The sequence below is a fragment of the Pseudoliparis swirei genome, chromosome 22 (assembly GCF_029220125.1).
Source record: "Pseudoliparis swirei isolate HS2019 ecotype Mariana Trench chromosome 22, NWPU_hadal_v1, whole genome shotgun sequence".
NCBI classification, from domain to species: domain Eukaryota; kingdom Metazoa; phylum Chordata; class Actinopteri; order Perciformes; family Liparidae; genus Pseudoliparis; species Pseudoliparis swirei.
This window is the reverse complement of record NC_079409.1, coordinates 12,741,931-12,766,040: the sequence shown is the minus strand read 5'-3', so window position 1 is coordinate 12,766,040 and position 24,110 is coordinate 12,741,931. Positions and strand designations below refer to the sequence as shown.

General features: G+C 40.3%; 2 protein-coding genes across 2 annotated transcripts; both read right to left on the bottom strand.

Annotated features, from left to right (window-relative positions):
* Positions 1–903: 903 nt before the first annotated feature.
* On the bottom strand, positions 904–14,434 carry LOC130212698 (phosphatidylinositol 4-phosphate 5-kinase type-1 alpha-like). Its single transcript, XM_056443828.1, has 16 exons — positions 13,932–14,434; positions 9,601–9,635; positions 9,259–9,351; positions 8,887–9,017; positions 8,653–8,770; positions 7,654–7,806; positions 7,220–7,519; positions 5,942–6,177; positions 5,743–5,826; positions 5,572–5,620; positions 5,135–5,219; positions 4,866–5,036; positions 4,605–4,737; positions 4,456–4,509; positions 4,246–4,345; positions 904–4,130 (listed from the first exon to the last, which is right to left on the bottom strand). The coding sequence occupies exons 1-16, from the start codon at positions 13,990–13,992 to the stop codon at positions 4,128–4,130; spliced, it is 1,806 nt and encodes a 601-aa protein (XP_056299803.1). The 5' UTR covers positions 13,993–14,434; the 3' UTR covers positions 904–4,127.
* A 90-nt stretch (positions 14,435–14,524) lies between these two features.
* On the bottom strand, positions 14,525–21,068 carry LOC130213245 (extracellular matrix protein 1-like). Its single transcript, XM_056444722.1, has 10 exons — positions 20,726–21,068; positions 20,033–20,083; positions 19,557–19,616; positions 19,433–19,468; positions 18,858–19,138; positions 18,033–18,238; positions 16,638–16,926; positions 15,753–15,952; positions 15,414–15,501; positions 14,525–15,224 (listed from the first exon to the last, which is right to left on the bottom strand). Exons 1-10 carry the CDS (start codon positions 21,066–21,068, stop codon positions 15,045–15,047), a joined length of 1,734 nt encoding a protein of 577 aa, XP_056300697.1. The 3' UTR covers positions 14,525–15,044.
* Between the last annotated feature and the right edge of the window lie 3,042 nt (positions 21,069–24,110).

Below are 24,110 nucleotides of genomic sequence, written 5' to 3'. Positions count from 1 at the left end.
CGTGAGGGTTTATGGGTAATGGTGTTTGTTGTTGTTCTTTTCGAAAAGAGAAACTCTGTCTTACATACAACGTTATAATGATTAACTATATTAAAAAGTGGGATACTATAAGCTCCAAAAGTTTGCACAAATGCTCAAATATAACGACTATCCTATAATAATAATTATGTGTTTCCTGGATGCATCGAAAGCTTTTGATCGAATTAATCATTCTACATTTGTTGTTAAGAGTGAGGGCTCCCTCCATATTTGATAAGGATTTTGCATTTTTGGTATTCATGTCAAACCATGCAGGCTAGATGGGGTAAGAGTGTATCTGCATCTTTCGTGACCAATGCCGTCCGACAAGGTGGAATACTGTCACCTGCTCTTATATATGGACGACCTTTCTAAATAGTTAAAAGAGTGTAAGACAGGAAGTATGGTGGGGGAAAGTAAAAGAAAGAAGGTCATCAGAATGCATACTTGGGAAGGGGGCACAGACCTCCTGATGCTGCCATTTGCTCCAAACACCTGGCGCTCTGACAACATCTTGGCTCAGCTGTGAGTGGACCGCAAAACGACCATCAAGACTCAAGAGTCAACTTACTGAAGCACCCATCACCATCCTAGGCCAGGAGCAGGACTCCTTTCAATCATTCATCGGTATGATGACAAAGGTCCACAGATGCTGTATGTATGACATGCGCTTCACTTAAGGATGTGTTTAAATGGAGTATGAAATTAAGGCAGCTTTTGGCAGATGGGGAGTCTAAATTTGTCCCAGAGCGTAAGAAATTGAAATAATTACATATCTAAAACCACAAATAAAACGCATTATACTCTAGAGATGATCGTTGGATACCTGCATTATTATTCAGAGTAAAGTGAAGTTAGCTAAGACATTAACAAACAGACCAAAACCAAGATTTAGAAAATATGTTTAATCCTTTAAAATCAAAGATGAAAACATCACCACTACATAACTGACACATGGCAGGAGGGACAGGCAGCACATATTGCATGAGAAGGCATTTCCGTGACTCCTATGTACATATAAACATTTTATACACAGTAAAAATATAGTAATTGAAGCATTATAGGACAACCAGCAATGTTGGCTCGTCAGCATTGAGAAACATTCATGTAGAAAAGTTTGGGAGATTAACAACCCAGAATCATTGTGGAGCGAAATATATCCATCACATCACAATCTGAACCTTCAAATATAAAAAGTGAAATTGTCAATAGTCCCCCTTCATAGGCAGTACACGCTATAAAGTTTCAGACATCCTTCTGTCAGTATACATTCCAGCCTGCAGCAATCATAATAAATATACTTCTTAGAAATGAAATGTGGCAGAGTTTGTGGTTTTTATGTATATTGCATTATTTTAAACATATTGTAGTGTCTGCACTGACTGTGCCGCCGTTTAAGCACCGTAGGATGTTTCTACTGTGCCATGGTGTGGCTCATAACTGCGACAGAACAGGTCTGCTTCCGGCAGTTACACAGTACCACCCATCAAAAAAGAAAGTTACAAAATAAAACCAAACATAATCTGGATAAAAGAATTTCCTGGAGGTTTTTCTTTGGTGGCTGTTTGACTCAACCAACTAAATACAACATTTGAAAGTTTGAAATAATCCACTTATTATATTTCAGCATAGTATCAGTAACAATACATTTCTAGTACATCATCCTAATTACACAAAGGGCTACCACAACTGTAGTGAATTTGAACTGAATTTCACAGGAATGTGGAGTTAAATCATGAAATGTCTCAAACTTTTTGATAAAGAAACAATAAATTGATGTCAGATACAGCTTATCAGACGAGACATTATTTAGCAAAAACAAAACAAACATCCAGTCTAAAAACACAGGACAACCCAGTGCTATTACCATGTACAATGCATCAGTCCAAGCCGGTATCAAGGAGTGTCTGGCTTCATTTTCATGTCCACTGCACTGGATCCTGAACAATTAAAAGAACTCTTTTCTTTGGTGCCACGACTGGCTTAGGATACAAAAGACTCGGTCCTAAATCCTCAGCTGAACATGGAGTAGTTTTCCTTTCTTCTATATTCACAACTCACATTTCCCCTTCTCTCCCGCTCTGCTGCATAGACCAAACGTGCCTACAAAACATAAATAGAAATACCTTAAATGAGATGTCTAACATCTCGAGTGTTGCTACAGTCACTTTGTAGTGATTACAATTTCTGTATTAGAAACATCTTGTGGGGTAAAAAGCTCTCTGCAGCTTGTGCCCTACACAACAAACACAAAAAAACTGTGTGAAAAAAGTAAAATTGTTATACAAAGCCGAGTAAACGCTGAGAAACTACATTAAAAAATAAAAAATACAAACATTAGTTGTACACATGGTTATTAATATTGGTCCAAGAGGGGCTGTGGGCGGGAGTCATTTCTGTAACCTGCAGAAATTAATAATAAAGGGATAAACATCCTCACTGTCAGACATCGGGGGAGTTAACAGGATTAGCTGCGCTGATGAAACGCAGCCACTGAGCACTCGTCATACACACAACCAAAATAGATTGTAGAGTGTCTGCATTAAAATCAAAAAGTATTTTTGTTTGGTCCAGACATACAAATGGCAGTTTGACACCTTCAGCTGTAGTGATAAGGCCTCTGTGTGACCACAACACTCACGGATAAAACATGTCAGTAATACCTTAAATGAGATGTCTAACATCACATGTCGGGGGAGGGACGAGCATGTAAAAGGCAGACATGACAGACGAATGACGGTAGCTGGAAATTAATATTCTACGAGTTAATTTCACAGCATCTACTGGCCAGCAATGCTGTCGACAGCTGTTCTCCGTAGTTATCTAGACCAGGGGTGTCAAACTCATTTCCCCCGTGGGCCACATCTGCATCATGGCCGCCTCTTAAAGGGCCGGTTGTAACAGAAGTATATAAACGTATAAACTACTCCCCAACATATTGTTAAATCTCTGTCTCGTCATTTAATTATTGTTTATTTGAGTGTAGAAATACTGTACATGAAAAAAGACTAATATTATAACATAAATCCATTTCATCTGAAACCTTCAAAATAAAAGCATGGGATTTGTTGTCATAAATGTCTAAGAAAAGGTGATCGTGTGTCTTTCAAGCCGTCGGGGGCCACATGAAATGAAGTGGCGGGCCACATTCGGCCCGCGGGCCTTGTATTTGACACCTGTGATCTAGACGGTCACATCAGAGGGGGAGATTTTCAGGGTTGTACAAATGTGGTCTGCCACGTTAATAAGACACATTCTATACAAGAAAACATTGTAATGTACATTCAGCAGTGGTGAGATCCAGTTGTATCGTTTGCAGCACCACTGTGGCTTCCAGCAGAATAACTTAAATCATAACATGAAACAAAATGGTCGTATAGGTCTGGTTGAACCCGTTTCTCCGCTGCTTCGGGATCTAACTTCAAACAAATACTGTACATCCAGAACAGTAAATAGAAATGCATACATGATTGCGGAGTCAACAGCAGTAAGTGTTACTGTTGATGGTTTAGAGTGCCACTGTTGATGAGTAACGAGGGGGAAATGGAAGTGTGGTAACGGGAACGTTTCTGTGTAAATCACAGAAATGTGAACCCACTTCGACTCCGCATGAACACAGAGGCAAATATTCAGTCCTACACATGCAGGCCATGCCCTTGTTGTGCTCTTAAATGGGCGTGTCCCCACTGAAATGCTGTCCGTGTCGTCTCACAATCGCTTCATGCTGCGAAAAGTGAGGATAGTGACCGTCTCTTTATGGTTAACTTGACTGGCTTCCCCATCCACTGGGCTTGTAACAATATACAACTAATTATCGTGTCCTTTATGTCATTGAAGCATCCTTCATTTTTTTTTTACGTGAATGGCTGGGAAAGCAAAAGCCTTCCGCATATTGTCTTCTTCGTGATCTTCATTCGTGACTATTTTCTTCATCGTCACAACCTCCACTGCACCTCGCCGCTTCAGTCAGCGATCCCTGTATGGACTGTTTGGGTGACCAGAGGTGCAACGGCGGGTGCGTGGTGGATGGGCGACTTTCACTCTCTTTATCCTCTCTTCCACCCACCTCGGCTCGTCCAGAAACGCCTCGTCTTCAAATATCCGTTTGTTTACTGAGAAGATGAAACTAATGTAAATACCAAGAAATGTACAACGAATACTTCCTGGTTTAAATAGGTCATAAATAATCTGCATTATCGGATCTAGGATTTCAATGTTTAGACTTACAAAACAGATGTTGGTCTCAGGGATGATGTCCGACAGTGAAATGACATCTTCGTTTCCAGACAAGTTGCCTGAATTATCGACCGCCCCTTCTGCCTCCAAACTGGAACAGAGAAAATTAAATTCATGGAGAACTAACACAGGCAAGAAAAACACCGTCATTTTTCAGACTGATGTGGTTGTAATTTAATGATCCATCATCGCCTTCTGTACCTGTGATGGTCAAGCTCTGTGTTTGCCGATTTGTGTACCTCTACCCCTACAGACCTACAGGGAACGGTCAGGGCACAGACAATTAAAAGAAAGTTCAAAAGTCAGGTGGGAGAATGAAGTTGTGCATTATAAACTTGGTGAGGCTTTACCGTAGAGGAGGAGAGATGGAGGCGACTCCTGTGCTGCCAAGTGACGAGGTAGACAGGTTGGCCTCATAGTCCGAAGGGTTTTCCCCCAGCGGAGGGGTCCTCGGAACAAGATCTGGTCTGCCCAACTGCACACCTGAAAACAAAGTACCATTAAGAAACCAAATGTCAAAACCAAGCCTCTCCAATCGGACCACAGCATGAGACCAGCAGGTCGACGTGACGTTCTTGCCACATTGCTCAAGGCGTTTCAGTTCTTCTTACCACTGTCTGCTTCTGAATCTGTGCTTTTAAAGTGGCTGTGGTAGACCAGTCTGCAGTCAACAGCTGACTGTCCTGTTGAGTGGGAGAGCTGTGTGGGAGCTCCCAGTGTGGGGGCCCTCCTGAGACCTCCCTGACCTCCACCACGACTCTTCTTAGATGGAGATGGTTTTACTGCAGAAGTTGGAGGACAGAAAAATGGAAATGATCAACATGGGCCCCTCGAGTATTCGCCTTATGCTGTTAATTAATCCACCAGGTGATTAATTTACGTGGAATTTTCTTGAACACCGTGTTGCACATGAATTGCTGAAAACGATCTGCATAGAATCCGGGTCTGTGAACTGAAACTGTGTCCTAAAGTGGTGAAACAGAAACAGAGCCATGAGATACTCAAGTCTCAACGCAATCAAAATGTCCAACAAACGTCTCGACTGGCCTGATCCATTACATTTAATTATTCAAGTAAACTAGTAACTAAAAGGGAAATTGTGTAATTTCTTGAGGCCTAAGGTAACGTATTTAAAGGGTCTTGTCTTGTTATCAATCATCTGTCAATAAAACAGAATAGTGACAAACTGTTCCAGTTCTGCATTGTTTATTGCAATTATAGCTATAAATGATTTGTATACTCTTTGCTAATCTGCTCAGATTCTCTGCTTAACACCTTTTTTAGCTTAATAAAACATTACAGTTAATAGGCGCTTACCCCATCATGGACCAAGGCTTTCCAGGAGTGCTCCAACTTCTTAATAAACCTGAATAATAAAGACAAGATTAAATTAATAACTGGAAGTTACAGAAACGGGTGATGGAAGCTTGTTCGGGAATTAGGAAAACATGTTAAAACAAGGAACTGATTTGGCTGCTCTGAACAAACCTGTAGGACTGGAGAATGTCGATGATGCCAATGTAGATCAGCAGCCTCTCTCCTTTCATATTACGAGATGGAATACCGCCCATGCTGAAGGGAGAAGGCAAGAGAGACAATAGCGGGTCATTTAATTATTATGTCCGATTCAAACGTCAATACACGACAGATAAAACTAGTTCAAATTCAGCTACGCATTGGGACTCACTGATCTTCTGAATCCAAAGCTCCCTTCCCTCGAGCCTCCCCCTGAATGGACTCCATGGCTGTACAGTACAGACTTTTCTGAGCTTGTGGCCAGCGACGATCTGGGGTCACTGCTCCCTCCGACCCCCCGCTGTCACCAGAGTTTCCCCCGCTACGTTCCCGAACTCGACTGGCCTGGTCCATGTTGTGGATGCCCATCAACAGACTGTAATCCATGATCTTGAAACTCTGCAAGAGCTACATAAAACATAGAAATACAATAAATGGATGGAGCATTCACGCATAAGTTTAATAGACAAAACCACAGAGTATGTTAAACAGCAACAGATAGTGGAGCTGAAAGAGTGCTTTGAAGTTGCAAAGTTGTCAACAAAATTAGGGTGAGATACAAAGAAGAGAAACCAAAAGCAAATTAGACATCAAGAGTCAGCTCGCACTGTTGTAGAAGGAAAATTCAAATCGACAAAGTGGACACGTAATTGAGTTAACCCTTGTGTTGCCTTCGGGTCATTTTGACCCGATTCAATATTTAACCCTCCTGTCGCCTTCGGGTCAATTTGACCCGATTCAATGTTTAATGTCGGTGTTCTTTCAGGAGTCAACAAACAAACATAAAGTACCTCACACTTAAACTTGGAAAACAATATTAATTCTAATAATTTTCTGGAGATTTTAATAGCTGGGGTCATATTGACCTCAAGGGTAAAATATGTTAGTAAATATAAAGGTAACAGGAGGGTTAAACATTGAATCGTCAAATTGACCCGAAGGCAACAGGAGGGTTAAACATTGAATCGGGTCAAATTGACCCGAAGGCAACACAAGGGTTAACAGAAGATTATAAATGAGAAGTCATTTTATACCACTGTAGCATTAAACTTAAGTGGGCTGGAGAAGCAAAGTAACCACAAAGACAGATTAGCCTCTAATGGAAAGAGATATTTTTTAATAATACACAACCTCTGCTACATAAAGTTGTTTGGCTTTCCAAAATGCATTAAATCCAAGTTACACACAGCATTAGAGATGTCAGTATCATTTAATTCCGCTTTCAATAGCCCGACACCTTAGTCTGTGTGCATTTTTATTTTCATCCGTTGATAACTAACAGGATAAAACATATCCACTGTGTCATTCATAAAACAACTGGATCTAAAATGTCTTTGTTTAGCGAGTTGATGATGGACACCTTGGTGTTGGTGTTGAGAAAGTCAGATTCTGAGCATCTATTTGACAAAATAATGCACATCAGTGAGAGGCAGGTGTTTCTGTGACTCACCAAACAGTCCCTCTGAATCGTCTTGCACAGGGCATTGTAGGTGTCCCCTTCCAGCAGCAGACTGGCAGGCAAGTCCTGGATAAAGTCCAGGTCTTTGTGAATGGGAACGGCCTTTTCTCTCTCCTTAGGGGAAGCTCGTCTCTTATAAGTGGAGCCCTTGAGGTCGTATTTGAGGTGCATGGGGATGATCCGAGGCAGAAGATTGTTCATCACTACAATACGGATATTCTTGCCCCCTGCCTGAATGCAATACAGTCCATAGAACTTGGGCAGCAGGGTGCGCTTGTTTTGGTTTATGTTCTGGAAGGGAGGAAGAATAGGGAAACAGATATACGACACACTTTAAGACAGAAAAAATTAGCAGTGGTCTCATTCCCATAATTATAGTTGATAAAATACAATTCACTCATATTAAACATGGATACTGAGCTCACCATGAAGTATCCAGGTAGAAGTTTCTGGAGGAACTCTGCCTCTTTGTGTTGAACTGTCTTGATGATGAACTCGTCATCACTGGAGACATAGAAGAGGGATCCGCTGGCTCCGGGGTTAGACAACTCGATCAGTGACTCGTTACACAGAGAATACTTCAAGGAGAAGCAGAGTCTGCGTTAGTATCCAATTGAAACAAAGCAAATATGTTGGCATATCCAGAGCTCTAATTTAACTGAACCAGTGGTTCTTAATGGGGGTTTCGTTTTTTTAAATGACTGCTTAGAATACTTATATTGGTACCACCAATAGGTCACTTCATATTAACCACTATAGACTTCTGACAGAAACTATTGATTGATTAAGTTACTTTGTTGGCAAAGTTAAACAGAGAAATTGAGTGATTTCTAATCAGTGGGAGTGGACAATTCGAAAGTGCAGATATCACAAAACAGCCAGCTTTGAAAAAATAAAGAGAAAAATACATTTGGATAAAGGCTGTACTCAGACCTGTGATGTCAGTGATCTCCTACAGTGTCAACAATTTGTAGTTATGTTTTGGGGAAAGAACATCCATAACCGTCCAAGCTACTATATATATATATATATATATATATATATAAGCAGGTTAGCAGGGTGCATTGAGCCATATTGGCATCAGAAATATAGAAATCGTAGAATACTAAGAATTTAATTAAACTGAATCAAATGATAACTTCATAACTGAATCTGAAACAGTGTTGTTATACCGAGTCAAGTGTATTGTTTCTATATCGCAGAATGAAGATACATAATGAAACGTCTTGGCAGGGGAAGATGCACTCGCCTAATTGCAGTCATTACTGGATTGGCAAAACTGGGAGCCTAACAATTTAGGGGACGCTGTTCATCCACAGGTTTGAACCTCTGAACTAAACCATTCTACAAGAGAAAGATTGGAACAGTGATTAAAGGCATGAAAAACATAGTACACATGGTGTGTGTTTGGTGTAGGTACTGACCAGGTAGTCATCTGGCCGAATGCCAAAGAGTTCTCTGAAGTAACGAAAGGCAATAGGAGCATAGGTCTTAAAGCGAAAGTCACTGTAGTGGTGAGCAGGAGTGAGGTTACTGCCTTCACTGAAAACATACGAGAGAGAGAGAGAGAGAGAGAGCCAAAGGCCATAAAACTACATGAAATAAAAACAAACTCATAATGTTTAAAAAACAAAACAACTACAACTTTAGTCATCAACCTGGGGAAGAAGATGCTTTCGACCACCACGAAATCCTGCATGAGAACATCCCTCTCCGCCTTTTGGCTTAAGCTGCCAATTGTGTGAGTGATGCCCAACTGGATGGCACCTTTGAGGGCAGATGAGGTTGTCTAGAGGGGTCAGAGAGGAAAAGACAGAAAGCATTATCAGGCATATTTTACTGACTCTTGGCATATAACATTAGTCAGTAAACTTTATTTGACACTGTGATGGTTCACACAGAGTAATTAATCTACCTCAGAAGGATCTGTACGGATAATAAACACCAAACTTTAAAAAAATACTTTATACCACTACTGCTTAGAGATGTGGGTGTCCAAAATAAAGCACTGAAGCCCACCCCGTTCTAACCTTTTTATAGGTCGTCTCTCCTGTGGTGGTCTCCACCCCCCGGTGGCCGATTGTCTTCTTCATACTCTGAGTTGGGCCTGAAGCGCCAGGCATCTGAGGAGAGGAAGAGAGAGAACATGTCTTAACAGGGTCTGCCGTGTTTGTAAACATCTTCACATGAAAAGCAGATTCTGAGAAGTTGCTGAACCCTCAAGTTTTGTGGAGGGAAAGGTTTTGACAGCAATGTCAGTTGGTCTGGCTCCATCGATGTGTGACTGATACCTTTATGTGTAATGCAATTAGATAAGTACCAAAGAAATTCACTTTAATTGGTCTCTTATTGATTCATTCTGACATCCTTACCTCTGAAGGGGCCATTTTCTGGATGCCACTGGTCCCTTAAGACAGAAAAACAAGGTAAAGTGGGATTTACAATGTGAGAAAGAGACTGAATTTTGAGAACCTGAAATCATCAACGCCTTAAGGAACCACGAGTTCTCTTGTTCAGACTCAACCCATGTTGGCCTAAATGTGACATTTGCAATTATTTTAAGAGACTTTTTATTAACAGCTATTAACATTGAAGAATTTGTTAATGATCGTTTAACCCTTGTGTTGCCTTAGGGTCATTTTGACCCGAATCAATATTACACCCTCCCCCCGCCTTAGGATTAATTTGACCCCATTCAATGTTTAATGTCGGTGTTCTTTCGGTAGTCAACAAACAAACATAAAGTGCCTCACACTTAAACTTGGAAAACAATATTAATAATAATTATTTTCTGGAGGTTTTAATTGCTGGCGTCAAATTAAACCCAAAGGGTAAAATATGTTAGTAAATATAAAGGTAACAGGAGAGTGAAACATTGAATCGGGTCAAAATGACCCTAAGGCAACACAAGGGTTAAGAAACCCTCTGCTGGATAATTAGCAGGGCTATTTTCAGTCCTGGCGGATGACTATAAGGCCAATAAGGATGAGCCCCAAACTAAATATGGCTCCAGTAACTTGCCAAACTGCTGCCCTCGATACACCAGCTCGATGTGAACTGGAACTACTTCTCCCCTGAGCTGGCTGCTCCAGATTCATCTGCTCCCTGACGATGAGTCTCTTCAGTCACAACCTCCTTCAACAAAACTACAATGTTCAGGTCTTTTTGTAACTGCGTCTTACAATAACTCTGCATTTATCATTTTAAATTAACTTGAAGATGGTAACATTAAGACATAACTAATATTGTTGTAAAATTAAGCCATTCAGGACACTCAGCTAATCCGCTTAACAGTAGTGTCTAATAGGTAAGGAAAACAGATTAAGGAAAGTTGAAGCCATAACCAAGCAAAGACCTCCGAGTGTGTGTGAAATTGACTGGCTCCATAACCAGAGATAAGAAGTGAAATTGTAATGACCCAGACTCTATCCTCCTGGGTAAGCATGATAACAACCATAGCACATAGTAGTATTGAAAGAAGGGCACACAGTTGAAATACAAAATAAATGCTCAACATGACTTCCCTTATATAAACTTGCTGTTTAAACTCGCCCACTCTGCAAGCACCTCTTGCCTGTAACCAATGGCAACATGTACATCAATGCTGCAGTGCCATAGGTCAGGATACACAAAAAGGATGCTTGGGAGATTGTACAAGTGTAGTAACAATCCTGTGTGTGGAAATTAAGCTCCGCCCAGCCAATTAATTCCTGAATATGCACAAGAGCTGACACTACAATCCCCAAACGATGGGAGTGTTAATAATAAGGCGGATTCACTGAATGCCATGCATCTCTTCTCAGTTAACAGGGACACACAGCAATCCTCCGGGAAACAATGAACATCATTGTTTACATTCTCTCTCTTATTATGTGAAACTCACTATATCATCATTACTCATGCAGTTTCTGCTCACTCTCAAAGAAACACTCGCGCACATGCGAGTACCTCGCTGAAATGCTCTCCTCCAGAACTGAGTCCCAATATCTGTGGAGTAGGAAACGGTCAGCCTAAACGGCTTAACTAATAACCAACATATACTGACAGTGTACAGGGATGAGAAATGTGTTTCATGGAGAGTGGAAATTATCAATGAAAAAAAGAATTTGTGCAGAAAACATTTAGCTAATTGAGAAATTTTTAAAAATACTAAAATGTTCTGGTCTAGCTTCACAAAACTGACAATATCTTTGGGGTTTGGATTTATGGTCCAACGCCCAAAACGATGCATTGGGCTTTGGAAAATTTGAATGGGCAGGCTATGTTTTTACTATTTTCTGCCATATAAAAAGACAAATTAGCTAATTGATTGATAAAGGAAATAATTAGGAGATTAATCGCTAATGAGAATAATCATCAACCGCATTACTCATTTCATCACTTTGAAAAAAAAATCATGAGCCAACATAGAACTACATAATAACATAACGTGCATCAGATACAGGGTATAGGAATAATCCAACTCAACTACTTTAACTTGCCAGCCTTACAACAATAGGCACATCATCTGTTCCTCTGTTTACTAAACAACTCCATGCCAACCCCATTCACTTGTAGCCTGCAGCCTACACAAGGCAATAATATGGGATATGCAATCTCCGAACAAGATGTTCTGCCTACAAAGACTCCATAAATATACTGGTTCTTGCCACCGATGAGTAAACAAGCCCAATTCGGAATAGTATTCTCGATACCACAGTATGTTACTGTCACTCAACTGTGTGTGTGTGTGTGTGTGTGTGTGTGTGTGTGTTTGACAGATCACTGTATCTTGTATTTGTACACTCTTGGCCATGTGAGAGCCACTCTGAAGTCACTATTAATATTCACTGATTTAGACTATCGTTACCAATGGCAGAGCAACTCCTCTGCAAACAGATAAGCTATTAACTGGCACACAACTAAATGGATTAGCAAGATGCAACCTCCCCATGATGTGTCCTGTCAAGAAGCTGAACGGCCCACCACCCGTCTGCGTGGGCACTGAAAACTGAGAACGACCAGTTCATGAGCGACTCACCATAGAGATCTAAAATTAGAGATGCCAGACTAACCTCTCATCAGCTGAACAGGGACAGCAGAGCCTGTATATTACTAACTAGTTACGGCTGACAAGTCTGTGTAATTGGTTTAAATAATAGAGAGAAAAATCCCAAAGATAAATATTTTCTTTTAAAATAAAATCACCTGTGAAACTGTAAAGTAAACTAACTGACATGGTGCTCGTGCTGGAGCTACACAATGGAAAAAGGATTTGTCTGCTCGCTTTACCACAAAGCTGGAGACAGAGAGAGAGGAGGGTTCAACAGGCAGGGGGACGAGGGCACAACAGGGGGACGTTAGTGTCCCATGGCTGCAAGGACCCAAACACAAGCCACTAAACGTTAGAGCCCAAGACACGAAACAATATATATCCATCACAGCTTACACCTCCTGCTAACTCCATAGCATACAAACAACGAAATTACTACTATGGCTGGTTGAATTCTTAATTGTGTGGCCAGCCAAGAACACAGAGAAGTCAAACAGTACAGGTCACTTCTTTAGTTTACTTTAAATATGACAGGTGGTAAACAATCACATATGGGTGTAATGTTTGTATATTCATACATGTATGACCATTTCTGGCCTTATTGTCCAGATTGTGTATGTTTACCTCATGACAACAACACAAACATTTTCCTCATTAATGTGCAGCCCTTTAAAGACGTTTTGAATTGAAACAGCTGAATATTTGTTTGAGAAGCCATCACTATTGTAGAGCTCCTTCGTTCACGTCAACATGCTCCATGGTGGTCGGCAGTGTGTTGGTCACAAGTTGATCTGGTGGTTCTCTGCTTCGTGGTGACCAGTGACCGCAGTGCAGGTTATTTAATTGTGCGAACAGGGTAAATCGTGTCGATATTGGCCTAGTGGTAAGATCCCCGTCAATTAACCTGTTTTCCTCCCAGAGACATGAGTTCGAATCCCGTAACATCCTTATATATATATATTTTGTTGTTTTTGTACTACAGAGTTATGCTACGTGGTACATGTTTGCCCAAAACAGACTCCCAATTGTATGTTGATTAAGTGTTTATTTATTTGACCAAATGTATTTCAAAGGAAGGGCAGTTTGCTAACTTCCTGTTTCAACCCATAAACAACACGCGACGCTTCAAGTCGCTGGGCGCTTTCTCTTCTACATCGTCTCCTCCGGTATGTTCAGACCAGACACGACACGAGAAGGTTTCCCATTGAATTGTATAACTAAACAATGCGGCATTCGCGAGGACAGCTGCGTGTTCTCTTGCTATTATCAACGTCTGCCGTAACTACGACAACAACAGACGCATTCGACCGAAGGTCGCCAGTTAACAGGGACTCAGGTTGAACCGCAACACCGGCTTGCCAACGTGGTCCGGGGAGTATTTCTTCACACGTTATTCCACACAATTATAATGCGTGTATCCGTTCAGATAACGAACTGGAGCTCGATTGAACCAGCCTGGGTCCGTCAACCAGGCAGCGGAACAAGTTATCCGTCGCCTGATTCATTGGTGAGGTGGGATGCCTCGATGCTAATTAGCTAGCTAACAGGCTAACCGGGGACGTGGGAAAGCTAACGGTCGCCGAGCCGTTGTCATCGCGACAGAACTTCAGCTAGTTCTGTTTTCACGTTCGAGTTGAGACAACGAAGCGGGAAGAGTCGTGAACTAGATACCTGTCTGGGCTGCTGATCCACAGTCTGCTGTTCCAGCAGTCGCCATTACGATTTGACTCATTACAGACCGACAGTTGAGTCCTGCCGTTGGTGCCGCCACAGCGCCCCCAGTGGACGGACGTGGAGCAGTTTCAGTTTTATGGTCTTATGATCGTTTATTTCAGTTACGCTGCAGTTCTATGCATAACACCTTGTTTGTGGTACATATTACGTGTAGTTTGTATATGTATATGTTTATTTTGTCTTTGCACATCATTGTCCTTTTTTTCCTGCTATATTGAATGATGTTACCTGTATTTTTTTCATCAAACCAAATACTTTGTAGTGTTATAGTTTCCATTTAATGTCACTGGGCAGATGTTAACAAAATCATTGTTTTTGCAATGTTAAGAGCACAATATTAAAACATATTGTATGAATAACAAAATGCACATGTAAACGAAAAATAAACTAAATCATGGCGGCTTATTTGTGAACATTTGTCCAAGTGATATTTTGACATCTTTCAAATGTCCTCCTAAAAGATGCGCTTTCATGACATAGTTCACTAACTTATTTGTGTTCAACACATTTAACATTTGCTTGCCAAACAATCCTTTTCGAATTGGTTATGTTTTATTAACTCATTGTAGCTTATACCAGGCACACCAGTGCATGGTTAAATGAACAACATACAGTTTGCATGTAAGAAGATAGTAAACCACATGGAAAGTACATTTAAAAAAAGTTTTTCTAAGAAGTGTTGTAGATAGGTTCACAACAAAACCAGAGACAGGTCCAAATGAAACAATAGAATGCATTCATAATCACATATGAGAGAAAAATAAGCAGCCTATAACAAGTAGTGGTAAAGTCACAACATATTTGTGTTTCATTGTAAATGTTTTCTTGTGATAACAATGCTTCGAAGGTGATTTCAGATAGGAAAAAAAAGCTAATTATATAAGCAGTTAGAAGCCCATAAAGCTAGAATTTGGATCACATTTTCTTACAGACTTATACTTTACAGAATTGTTCCTGTTCAGTGATTGGAGGTCAACTATGCTGCTAGCTTGGCGTTTCCCTTTATGGCACACAGGCAGTATAGGGTCAGCAGTAAAAGGTCAAAAGAGTTTAGGAGAGGGGGCACCTCTTCTTCTTCTTTTGGCGTAAGACGGTGGTTGCTTTGGAGATGGCATCCAAGAGAGTTTTGGAGAAACACTGTGTAAACCTTTGTGAAGATGTGAGGCAACAACGACGGACAGCTGGAGAAAGGGTCTTCCTTGATGAACACATCTCTGATATTTTCTCAATCTGATTTCATGGAGAAAGAATAAGATGACAAACAATTAAGTACTATCATTAAAACATTGTAACATTGGGTTAAAACCAATAGCTTCTAAACTTTAATTTTCAAATATTTCATTTGAAATTGTTCCAGCTTAAACTTTTTCTTCTGATTTCTACACATTTATGGACAGACTTACTTCCTTTTTAACTCACCTTCTGCTCAAAACAAGCAGTCTTGTGATCTTCAGACAGGGGGCAGCATTGGTTCACAAAGCTCTTGAGAGGAAAACCAACAGGGAACCTAAAGCACAGTGGCATTGTTACTATGTGTCTAACTTTACATTGTGCACAGATTGTGACCATGTGTTATACTGATACCACAGAAAACACTGTGAATAAGTAGCACATTTCACAAGAGATATTCTATTGTTTTCTTTTCCAGAAAAAAGCAGAAATAAAAGAGAAACTGTACCAGAGCCAAAACAAAAAAGAGCATGAAAGAGGAAGAGATTGAAGGAAAAACAAAGTCAGATGTAGGAAGTTAGTTCTTACTTCTTATTGACAATCTTGTGAGTGTCACAGATGTTGTGGAGTGAGAACTCTTTAGTGGCAGAGGTCGTGTTATAATGTGGGTCAGGAGAAACATCTCGGAAACAGTCGTATCGATCATTTGACACGTCGTCCAAACAACAGTGGAAATCCACCTGTCCACCGTTCTCGTCAACACAATACTTGTCAAGCTCCTCACGCCACTACAATACAAAAACACAAAGGGGTTGCTTTTCTTTTTGGGGGGGGGGGGGGGGGTTTACATATGTGTGTTTATATATATTTCTGTGTATATGTGTATGTATGTGGGTATGTGTGTATGTATGTAGGCATGTGTATATATATATATGTATATATATCATTGTGTCCTGTGTTATGTGTGTGTGTGTATATGTATGTATGTTTATATATATATATATGTACAGGACTGTCTCAGAAAATTAGAATATTGTGATAAAGTTCTTTATTTTCTGTAATGCAATTAAAAAAACAAAAATGTCATGTATTCTGGATTCATTACAAATCAACTGAAATATTGCAAGCCTTTTATTCTTTTAATATTTAATAATTTTTAAATTGCATTACAGAAAATAAAGAACTTTATCACAATATTCTAATTTTCTGAGACAGTCCTGTATGTATATGTGTCTATATATGTATCTATATGTATATATGTATGTATATGTTGTGTATATATATGTATATATAATATATAAATATGTATATATATTTTTATGTTTATGTCTGACATTTTTGTATTTGTTTTATGTTGATATGTCTAAACGAATAAAAAAATGTAAGTGACAAAAAAAAACACGAAGGACATGGATAGGCAACAAAAAGTCTAAATTAAGCAAAATATGTACATTTGTAGTTGTTTCACTCTACCTTCTGATCAGCACAGTTGAGCGTACGCTGATTCTTCTTGCAGCACTGCTTGAATCCCTTTTCTATACGATTGATGGTCTTTGCCTGACGAGCCAGCCATTCGTACCCAAGACCTGTCAGGCAATTGGTTTTATAGAGTGGGCGCTGTTTCCTGTTGCGACACAGCGTCTCAATCGTGTCAGCGGTGGGTCGTCCCGGAGGAAAGCTCATGTCAACTTTCAGAGGAGCAGATGGTTTCTTCTCTACATCTCCTCTGTTTCCCCTGACACTGTGCAGAGTCATCACTGTCCTGTAAAGTATGAGGCATAAGGTCAGAGCCAACCCTGACCTGCTTCAGCCTCTGGGATGCATTTAATGTAGCACAAAGGAATTGTGTTTACCAATGGGATGTTCTCTATGATTTGTTCCATTTGAAGGATATGTGTGGCCCTATTCTCATCAAATCCCAAAAAAGATGTAGATTGGAGAAGTAGGTTGCATTCAGAGTGCATCAAGCCCTGTGTAAAATATAATGCCGCCCTATAATAATCTGAATAAGTATATCAAGCAAGGTTATCAAGCAAGGTTGTAACTAGCTGAACCTTTGCCGGCCTACAATGCAGCAGCATCCGGCAATGGGCTACCACATTAACTTTCCAAAGCAGTCACATTCTTTCTCATAATATATATGTTGTGTGTCTTATAAGCCTTCAAACCTTATGGATCAGTGAACTGGACCTTGGGGGTCATGTTTCATTGTCTCACTGGTAACTGAAACACTACTGATTTCCCAACTCAATCTCTTTCAGTCTCATTCCCAACTGAAGATATAAGTCTTTAAACACGACTCAAAAATATATAGTTTGTTAACAGAAGGCCTGGTATTACAAACTGGGAACAGCAGGTTTGATCAAATGTCATTTAAAGAAGGGTGTTTTGTGCATTTGTTGGGTAATATTTTCAGCTGTGGATTTATACACATTTGCTGCTCTGATGAGTATTCACAGCTCCAGGACAATGTGGAATCAAATTAAAGTAAACTAGTGTCAATGGTTATTGTAATGAAGGAAAATGTCACCCAGTGCAATTGTGTGGCCCATTGACACTTTAAATAGTATTTGGACACAAATATTTGTAAAATGTTTTGTCTTTTTATAGTATTTATTGACCATAAGAAAAGTAGATACTTTTTCAGGCCATATTCTTCAAGGCATTATCTGGTGTTAAAGCAGCTCATTCAAATCTGAATCTGATTGTGTCCTCTTAATGAGAGCATGGATGTTAAATTCCATTTGACAACTGTTAGGTTGAAATGTGGAACCCATTGACATTACCCTTGCATTTCAACCGAGACATGATTGCCAATATCAACATTTTTATTGGTGATCATTTGAGCTATTTCCATGAATAGACTACCTCTGGCAAGTGTTAGGGTCAAAGCTGAAGGTGTCTGTTGAGGGAAGTGGTGGTACCGGTAGCTCCTCTGTTGCCTCGTAGTTTGGGTTGGGAGCGTCGTTTTGGAAACAGTTCAGCATGTCGTCGCCTCTCAGGAAGCAGCAGTGATAAATACGATGCTTAATTGAAGTGTCCTCTTCACAGAAGGATCGGACTGACAGCTCCCACTGAAGTAGGCACAAAACACACAGTATGCATTAAGTCGTTTGATACTGATATGAATTCTGCATGCCTCAAGCTGTATGTCGAGGGATTTGCCAACCGTAATGATGTAGAAAATCTTGAGACACACTTGTAAGAGGGAGGCGATACGATTGAGTTAATGCTTAAAATCTGAAGAATTTAAGACAGGTTGGTTGGGTGCCTTCAGTCCGCTCCACTGGCGCTCATGCCCAGGCCTGTCTGACACGCTGTGATGCATATAATAAACTTATCAACTCAGAGCACCAAAGGCCTTCAACTTTGTTGAAGAAATGCAATTACCATTATCTCAGCAATGTGAATAATGTGTCATGCCCCTTTCATGTTTGGGGTAAAACAAAACTATTTAAAAAATTTAGTGTTTGATTTCAATGAATGACACAAGTGGATGACATTAAATGCATTTTGATATTTAACATTAAATCATTTTGGTTTGGGATCAAACTATCTCCACAGTGCATACACTGAGTATGTCTCTCATCTTGCTTCTGGAGAAAGTGGAATGAATATATCGTATCATCATCTTCTATTTATACAGAGTAAGAAAGTAGTGAATCGGCGGTAGGAGCTGTTGTGAAAACGTACTGCCTTTGTGGCGCAACACAGCGTCACTTCATTCTCCCACGTCTGGTTCCCTTTGCAGCATGTGCTCAACCAGGACTCTGCCTTATTGACAGTCTTGGCCATATTCTTCAGCTGGCCAAAGCCAGAAACAGGAAAGTAAGACTTTGAGTAGCTGGGACGATATTCTCTGTTGAGACAGATTGCTTGGAGATTGTCGGAGGTCGGTCGCCCAAGGGGGAACTGCACTGGGTAGTTTAACATGGGAGGACCACCAAAGGAACGGGGCACAAAACCTGGAAGACCTTAGATGAAAAGACAATCATATTATTATTTGATACTTTTACAACAAGTTCATAAAAACTCTAAATAAAGAGAGGAAAATGGATACAAATGTCCTATAGGTGTCAGAACTCCCGGTCTGAAACCCCCTGACAGAATAAGAATTGTATTACTAAACAGTACTTTTCAAGTGTTTTCTTTCTATATAGTAATTGCTGCTTTATTTTACAGGATTGAGGGGAGTAAGATAGAAATAAGGAGGCAACATGGATGGATGGATGGATAGATAGATGATGAATGGATGGATAGATGTTTACCTCTGCTATTCGTGATTTCCACCTGTTCTGGGAAATCTTGAAAGAAAAAAAACCAATATGTGACAAATGTTCCAATGTTTTGTCAAAACAGGAACATGCTAACAGACAAGAAGATTGACAGTACCCTTTGGAACTGTCACGTCCACCTCTTTCTGCAAAATGAAGGCATGTGGTTGTTCCATCTCTGAAAGACACATGGATTTTTAAAACAAGGATTTACAAAAAAGTTGATGTCTCAAGGCACCAGAGGCAGAGATACTTCGGTTTTATGTTCTACACTTGAACCTGACCTCAGATATATCAACTATAGTCATGCATAACCTGCAATCTTTTGCTGAAGGGAATCTATTTAGTATGTCAATCCAGAGCCACAGATGACATTACATAGACCTTTAAAAAGCTAAGAAGTAGTCCTTGTGACAAGCAAAATAAACTTAATGGGTACAATTAGTGGAGCTCCAAAATCCTAAATCTCAAACTGCAGTCCTAAATCTTAAAATAGCCTCTTGAAGTAGAGAGAGGGGTCGAATGCCCCTCTGAACCTCTGAGGTTCTAATTGGTCCTTGCAGAGATACTGCACTAGCATGTGAACACACGCACCTTGCATGATTTTGTCAAAGATGACCTCACGCTGCTCCATGTCACGATCATCTGGAAAATGTTACACACAAAGAGAGAAAGACAGACAAAGTTATACAAGTCTTAATGTACTAATTATACTGAGAGACCGCCAGTGGTGGAATAAGTGTTACTTTACTTAAGTAACGGCAGCAATATCACAGTATAATAATAAATACATTTAAATGTAAAATGTTGAAGTATTATCAAAGACATTTTCTCACAGATTATAGAATATTACACAATATATAATTGCTTTTAATGATGTTAATGTTGCTGGTTGAGGTGGAGCTAATTTGTATCACATCATTCATACTGATGTGCAAAAGAAGTTATAACTATAAAAGAAATAGAGCATAAAGGCCCATTTGCCTTTGGAATATAGTGAAGTAGATGTACCATAACATATACATATTCAAGTTAAGCATTAGCAGGCTACTTAAAGATGTACTTTGGTTTCATCTCTGGAGACGAACACAGTCGTGCACGGTAAATAAAGGTGAAAGTCAGTTCGCTATTTATTTATGTCAGTGGGTCCAGAGGCGAAATGAACCCACTTAGTCTCACACGAACAAAAATGGAGTCAGCCAAGAAGCAAACACAACTATTTCTGACATGATAACAACAACAACAACAACAACAACACAAAGAAGTGGGGAAATAAAAAGTACGAACCCGTGGATGCTGAGCTCAGTAAAATCACGACCCATGCGGTGCAGCAGAGCAGAGCCCTAGACGACCCCATTGTCAGCTCGGCAGCGTCGGTCCTGAGCTGTTCGCCCCGCTGCTGCTCCTCACTGCCCTGGCAAAGGGAACAGAGTCCGCCCAGGAAAACACGCAACACGCTCGGCGGGGCCGCGGGTAATTGGTCCAGCAGACGCTTTCGTGCTGTCCGTCTGCGAGAGCGGAACCTCGGTGCAATGACTTTATGGTTGTTGTTGTTGTTGGTGGCCTTCAGGGGGAATGAGGCGGAGGGAAGAAAAGTGGGAGTGGAGGTCGTTTTTTCAACATGACTCATAGGTGATCCGGTCAAATTATGGGCGCTGTTTTGTGTCAGAGCGCGTGTGCGCGCACGAGACTCCTTTTTCTTCTCTCTTTTTATTTATTTAGTCTGTTCAGCAAATATCTTGTCACGCATTAATCTGCCATTAAGCCCGTTGTCATCTCTTGGAACTATTTCACTGAGTGCACGATTTTGTCACATGTGGGATTGAAAGGGAGTTATGTCAATATTATTATTATTATTATTACTATTATTATTATCATCATTATTAGTAGTAGTCCTAGAAGTAGCAGTGTAAATAAGATAGTTCACAGTATTTTTACAATTTATTTTTAAAAAATTAAGCAATATCCAAGCTGCAAGAGAAATACTGTCGATGTCTATTAACCATCTAATGTTATGTTAAATGTTGGAATTAGCCTTTAACCCTTTCCCCTAGTCAACAATGTTGTAAATGCCTTTTTAAGGATCAAACAAATGAAACGTTGACAATTTACCATGAAACAGATGTATACTTGGCCCTAAAACTGTTAATTATGGATGTGGAAATGTATGTGAACATTTTCAAAAATGTTATTGAAAATTATTTAAACTAAAGCAGAAGAGTCTGATATGCCCTGTTTTTAAGTATTATTGAACAGAGTATTGTATTGCATTGCCCCCCCCCCCCCCCCCCAAATGACAATGTCATACTAAACTCCACAGATATCTTTGTAACACAGGATTTCTACACACAATTAGGTTTGTTTTTTAAGACTTAAGACTTTAATTGAACTGGATGTTTAAAATCAGATGAGTTGCCCTTTGAATACCAGATCTTTTTTTTCCGTTCCACCGAAAAACGTATCTATATGAAGAAAATGATGTTGTGTGACCTTGTTCATCTCACCCACCGTGTTTGAGTTATTGTTTGCTCGTCAAGAGAGAGAGAGATAGAGTCCTTAGATCCCTTGTTATCTCACACTGAGTTTGAGTCCGAGGTTACTGTGACCGCACAGTTTCTAGTCTGAAGGACAGTAACCTCTTCACTATCCCTCCCACCATGTTCACGTAGTAAAAAAATAAGTAAATAAAGTCCCAAGAGAACTTCCTGTGCAGCTGTGGACTGTAATGTTAGTAGTTTCTAGTTTTTTTTCTCTAGGCCACAGTTTAAACTGGAGGAATTATCCTGCCTTTGCTGCTCTCCCACGTTCCTGCCCCATCATAAACAGTAGACATGAGGATTTCAGTTGGTGGTTGTGAGTCCGGAAACTGTACAGAAGTGTTTGTCCCGGGTATAAATAAAACAAAACCCAGACTCTCTCACACACATGCTGTATACATATGTGTCAATATATGTGAGTTGACAGTTCAGTTTTCCTTCACTTTAAGGAGTACAAATCTTGTCTGGTCTTGTTTGTTTACATTGCTAAATTTCATTTAATGGCTCTATATGTACTAAACAGGTCCTGAGCAGAAAAAGCATCATAGCACAGAACGAGAAAAAAGACAGTGGATGGAATGCCACGATGGGAAACTGGAAATTAAAAAAACAAGTTGTGCTGTGGTTTTCCAATAAAAGAGAGAGAACATCACAACAAGTAGTGCTTACGTGATGCATTTTCAAAACAAACTGAAATCTAAAACCAAAAATCACTGAAAATAGAGAGTTGCTTTTCGCAAACACTCTAACACAGAAGGAGATATCAAAAACACGATTATTTCTAACGTGAGTACATTTGACATAAAGTCGTTTTAGCTTTTCAATTGACTCTTTTTAATTTGCTTACTCTTAACTTGGTTAGCAACAGTTTTTGTTTTTGACAACCTGCTAACTTTCCACTGCCAGTCTGATGAAGGGTCACCCACAATGACATGCACCGCAGCCTCACCCCGGTTCGTATGGATGTGAATGAGTGTTGGTGGTGGTCGGAGGGGCCGTAGGCGCTGATTGGCTGCCACGCTTCCGTCAGTCTGCCCCAGGGCAGCTGTGGCTACTGATGTAGCTTACCACCACCGGGATGACTGTGTGTGTGACTACTGGACTCTGTAAAGCGACTTCGGGATGTCGGCATGCCTTGAGAAGCGCTATATAAAATAAATGATTATTATTATTATTATTATGACTAACATTTCCTTTGTGTTGAATGCAACAGCAGCAGCTCTACGGTGACTATGCTCGGGTCTTTTTATATGCTGAATAATACATCATGTGTTTTGTTGAGTTAAGGGTTTTTCTTATCATACAAAACATGTTCTTTGTTTCCTGCGCTTCGTGCAGCTCCGCAGGAATGTGCGCCCTTTAGTTTTTGTGTTTATTTTTAATATTTTTGCCACAAACCACATTTCAGCACCACAAACTCCCGCAGCATTGCATTTTTTGATAACTTTTGTTTTATTTCAATTTTTTTTTACTTTTTTTTTTCGATTTCCATTTGCCACGGTAGATATAAATCGTGGAGCCACATCAACATTAGTGGAGCCAACCACGGGGAAACGGGTTTGACAAAACATCGAGGGGGATCGAGCCAAAGAACGCGAGGAGACCATCAACCTCACCTGAGCCCCGGAGCTCAGCATCCTTCCCAGCTGGAAAATAAGCCAAGGAACATAAGTCAGATGATGTCTTTTCAAGGATCAGTCGGATTGTGACATCTTTTGTCTGACGGCGTTTGTCTGATGCTTACATGGCTGAAGGAACAGATGATGCCGGATGTGGACCTGAAAAGTCTAGTAGTCCACTCAGAACGTCAGAAATCCTTGAGAAATCTGACTGGTGGTGAAACGCCGTGGAGGCCGGAAGAAGTCTGACAGAATGGTTTCTCCTGGAAACGAAAGAAGTGTCTGACCTGTCTGATCATCTCATTCTCCGCGGGAACTATCACCGGGAGTTCAGTTCAGTCATCACCACAGCCGTCCACATTTCACCAGCCGCTTCACCCGGCCACCTCATTCCACAACCTAGCCCACATCTGCGTTCCACATCAGAATCCATGTCGGTGGCACACCTGTGTGGTACACAGGGACGACAAACAGGCGTGGGTGGTAAAAGGGGACTTTAACACTTGCACACAAAAA

Excerpts from the sequence above, each read along its gene's own strand:
- LOC130212698 (XM_056443828.1), bottom strand. The coding sequence starts at position 13,992 with ATGAGTCAAATCGTAATGGCGACTGCTGGAACAGCAGACTGTGGATCA. Across the intron at positions 9,636-13,931 it reads TGGATCAGCAGCCCAGACAG|GGACCAGTGGCATCCAGAAA; the intron begins GTATCTAGTTCA and ends TTCTGTCTTAAG. Across the intron at positions 8,771-8,886 it reads GAAAGCATCTTCTTCCCCAG|TGAAGGCAGTAACCTCACTC; the intron begins GTTGATGACTAA and ends GTATGTTTTCAG.
- LOC130213245 (XM_056444722.1), bottom strand. The coding sequence starts at position 21,068 with ATGAGTCATGTTGAAAAAACGACCTCCACTCCCACTTTTCTTCCCTCC. Across the intron at positions 19,139-19,432 it reads GGAAATCACGAATAGCAGAG|GTCTTCCAGGTTTTGTGCCC; the intron begins GTAAACATCTAT and ends TTTTCATCTAAG. Across the intron at positions 15,502-15,752 it reads CACAAGATTGTCAATAAGAA|GTTCCCTGTTGGTTTTCCTC; the intron begins GTAAGAACTAAC and ends ACTGTGCTTTAG.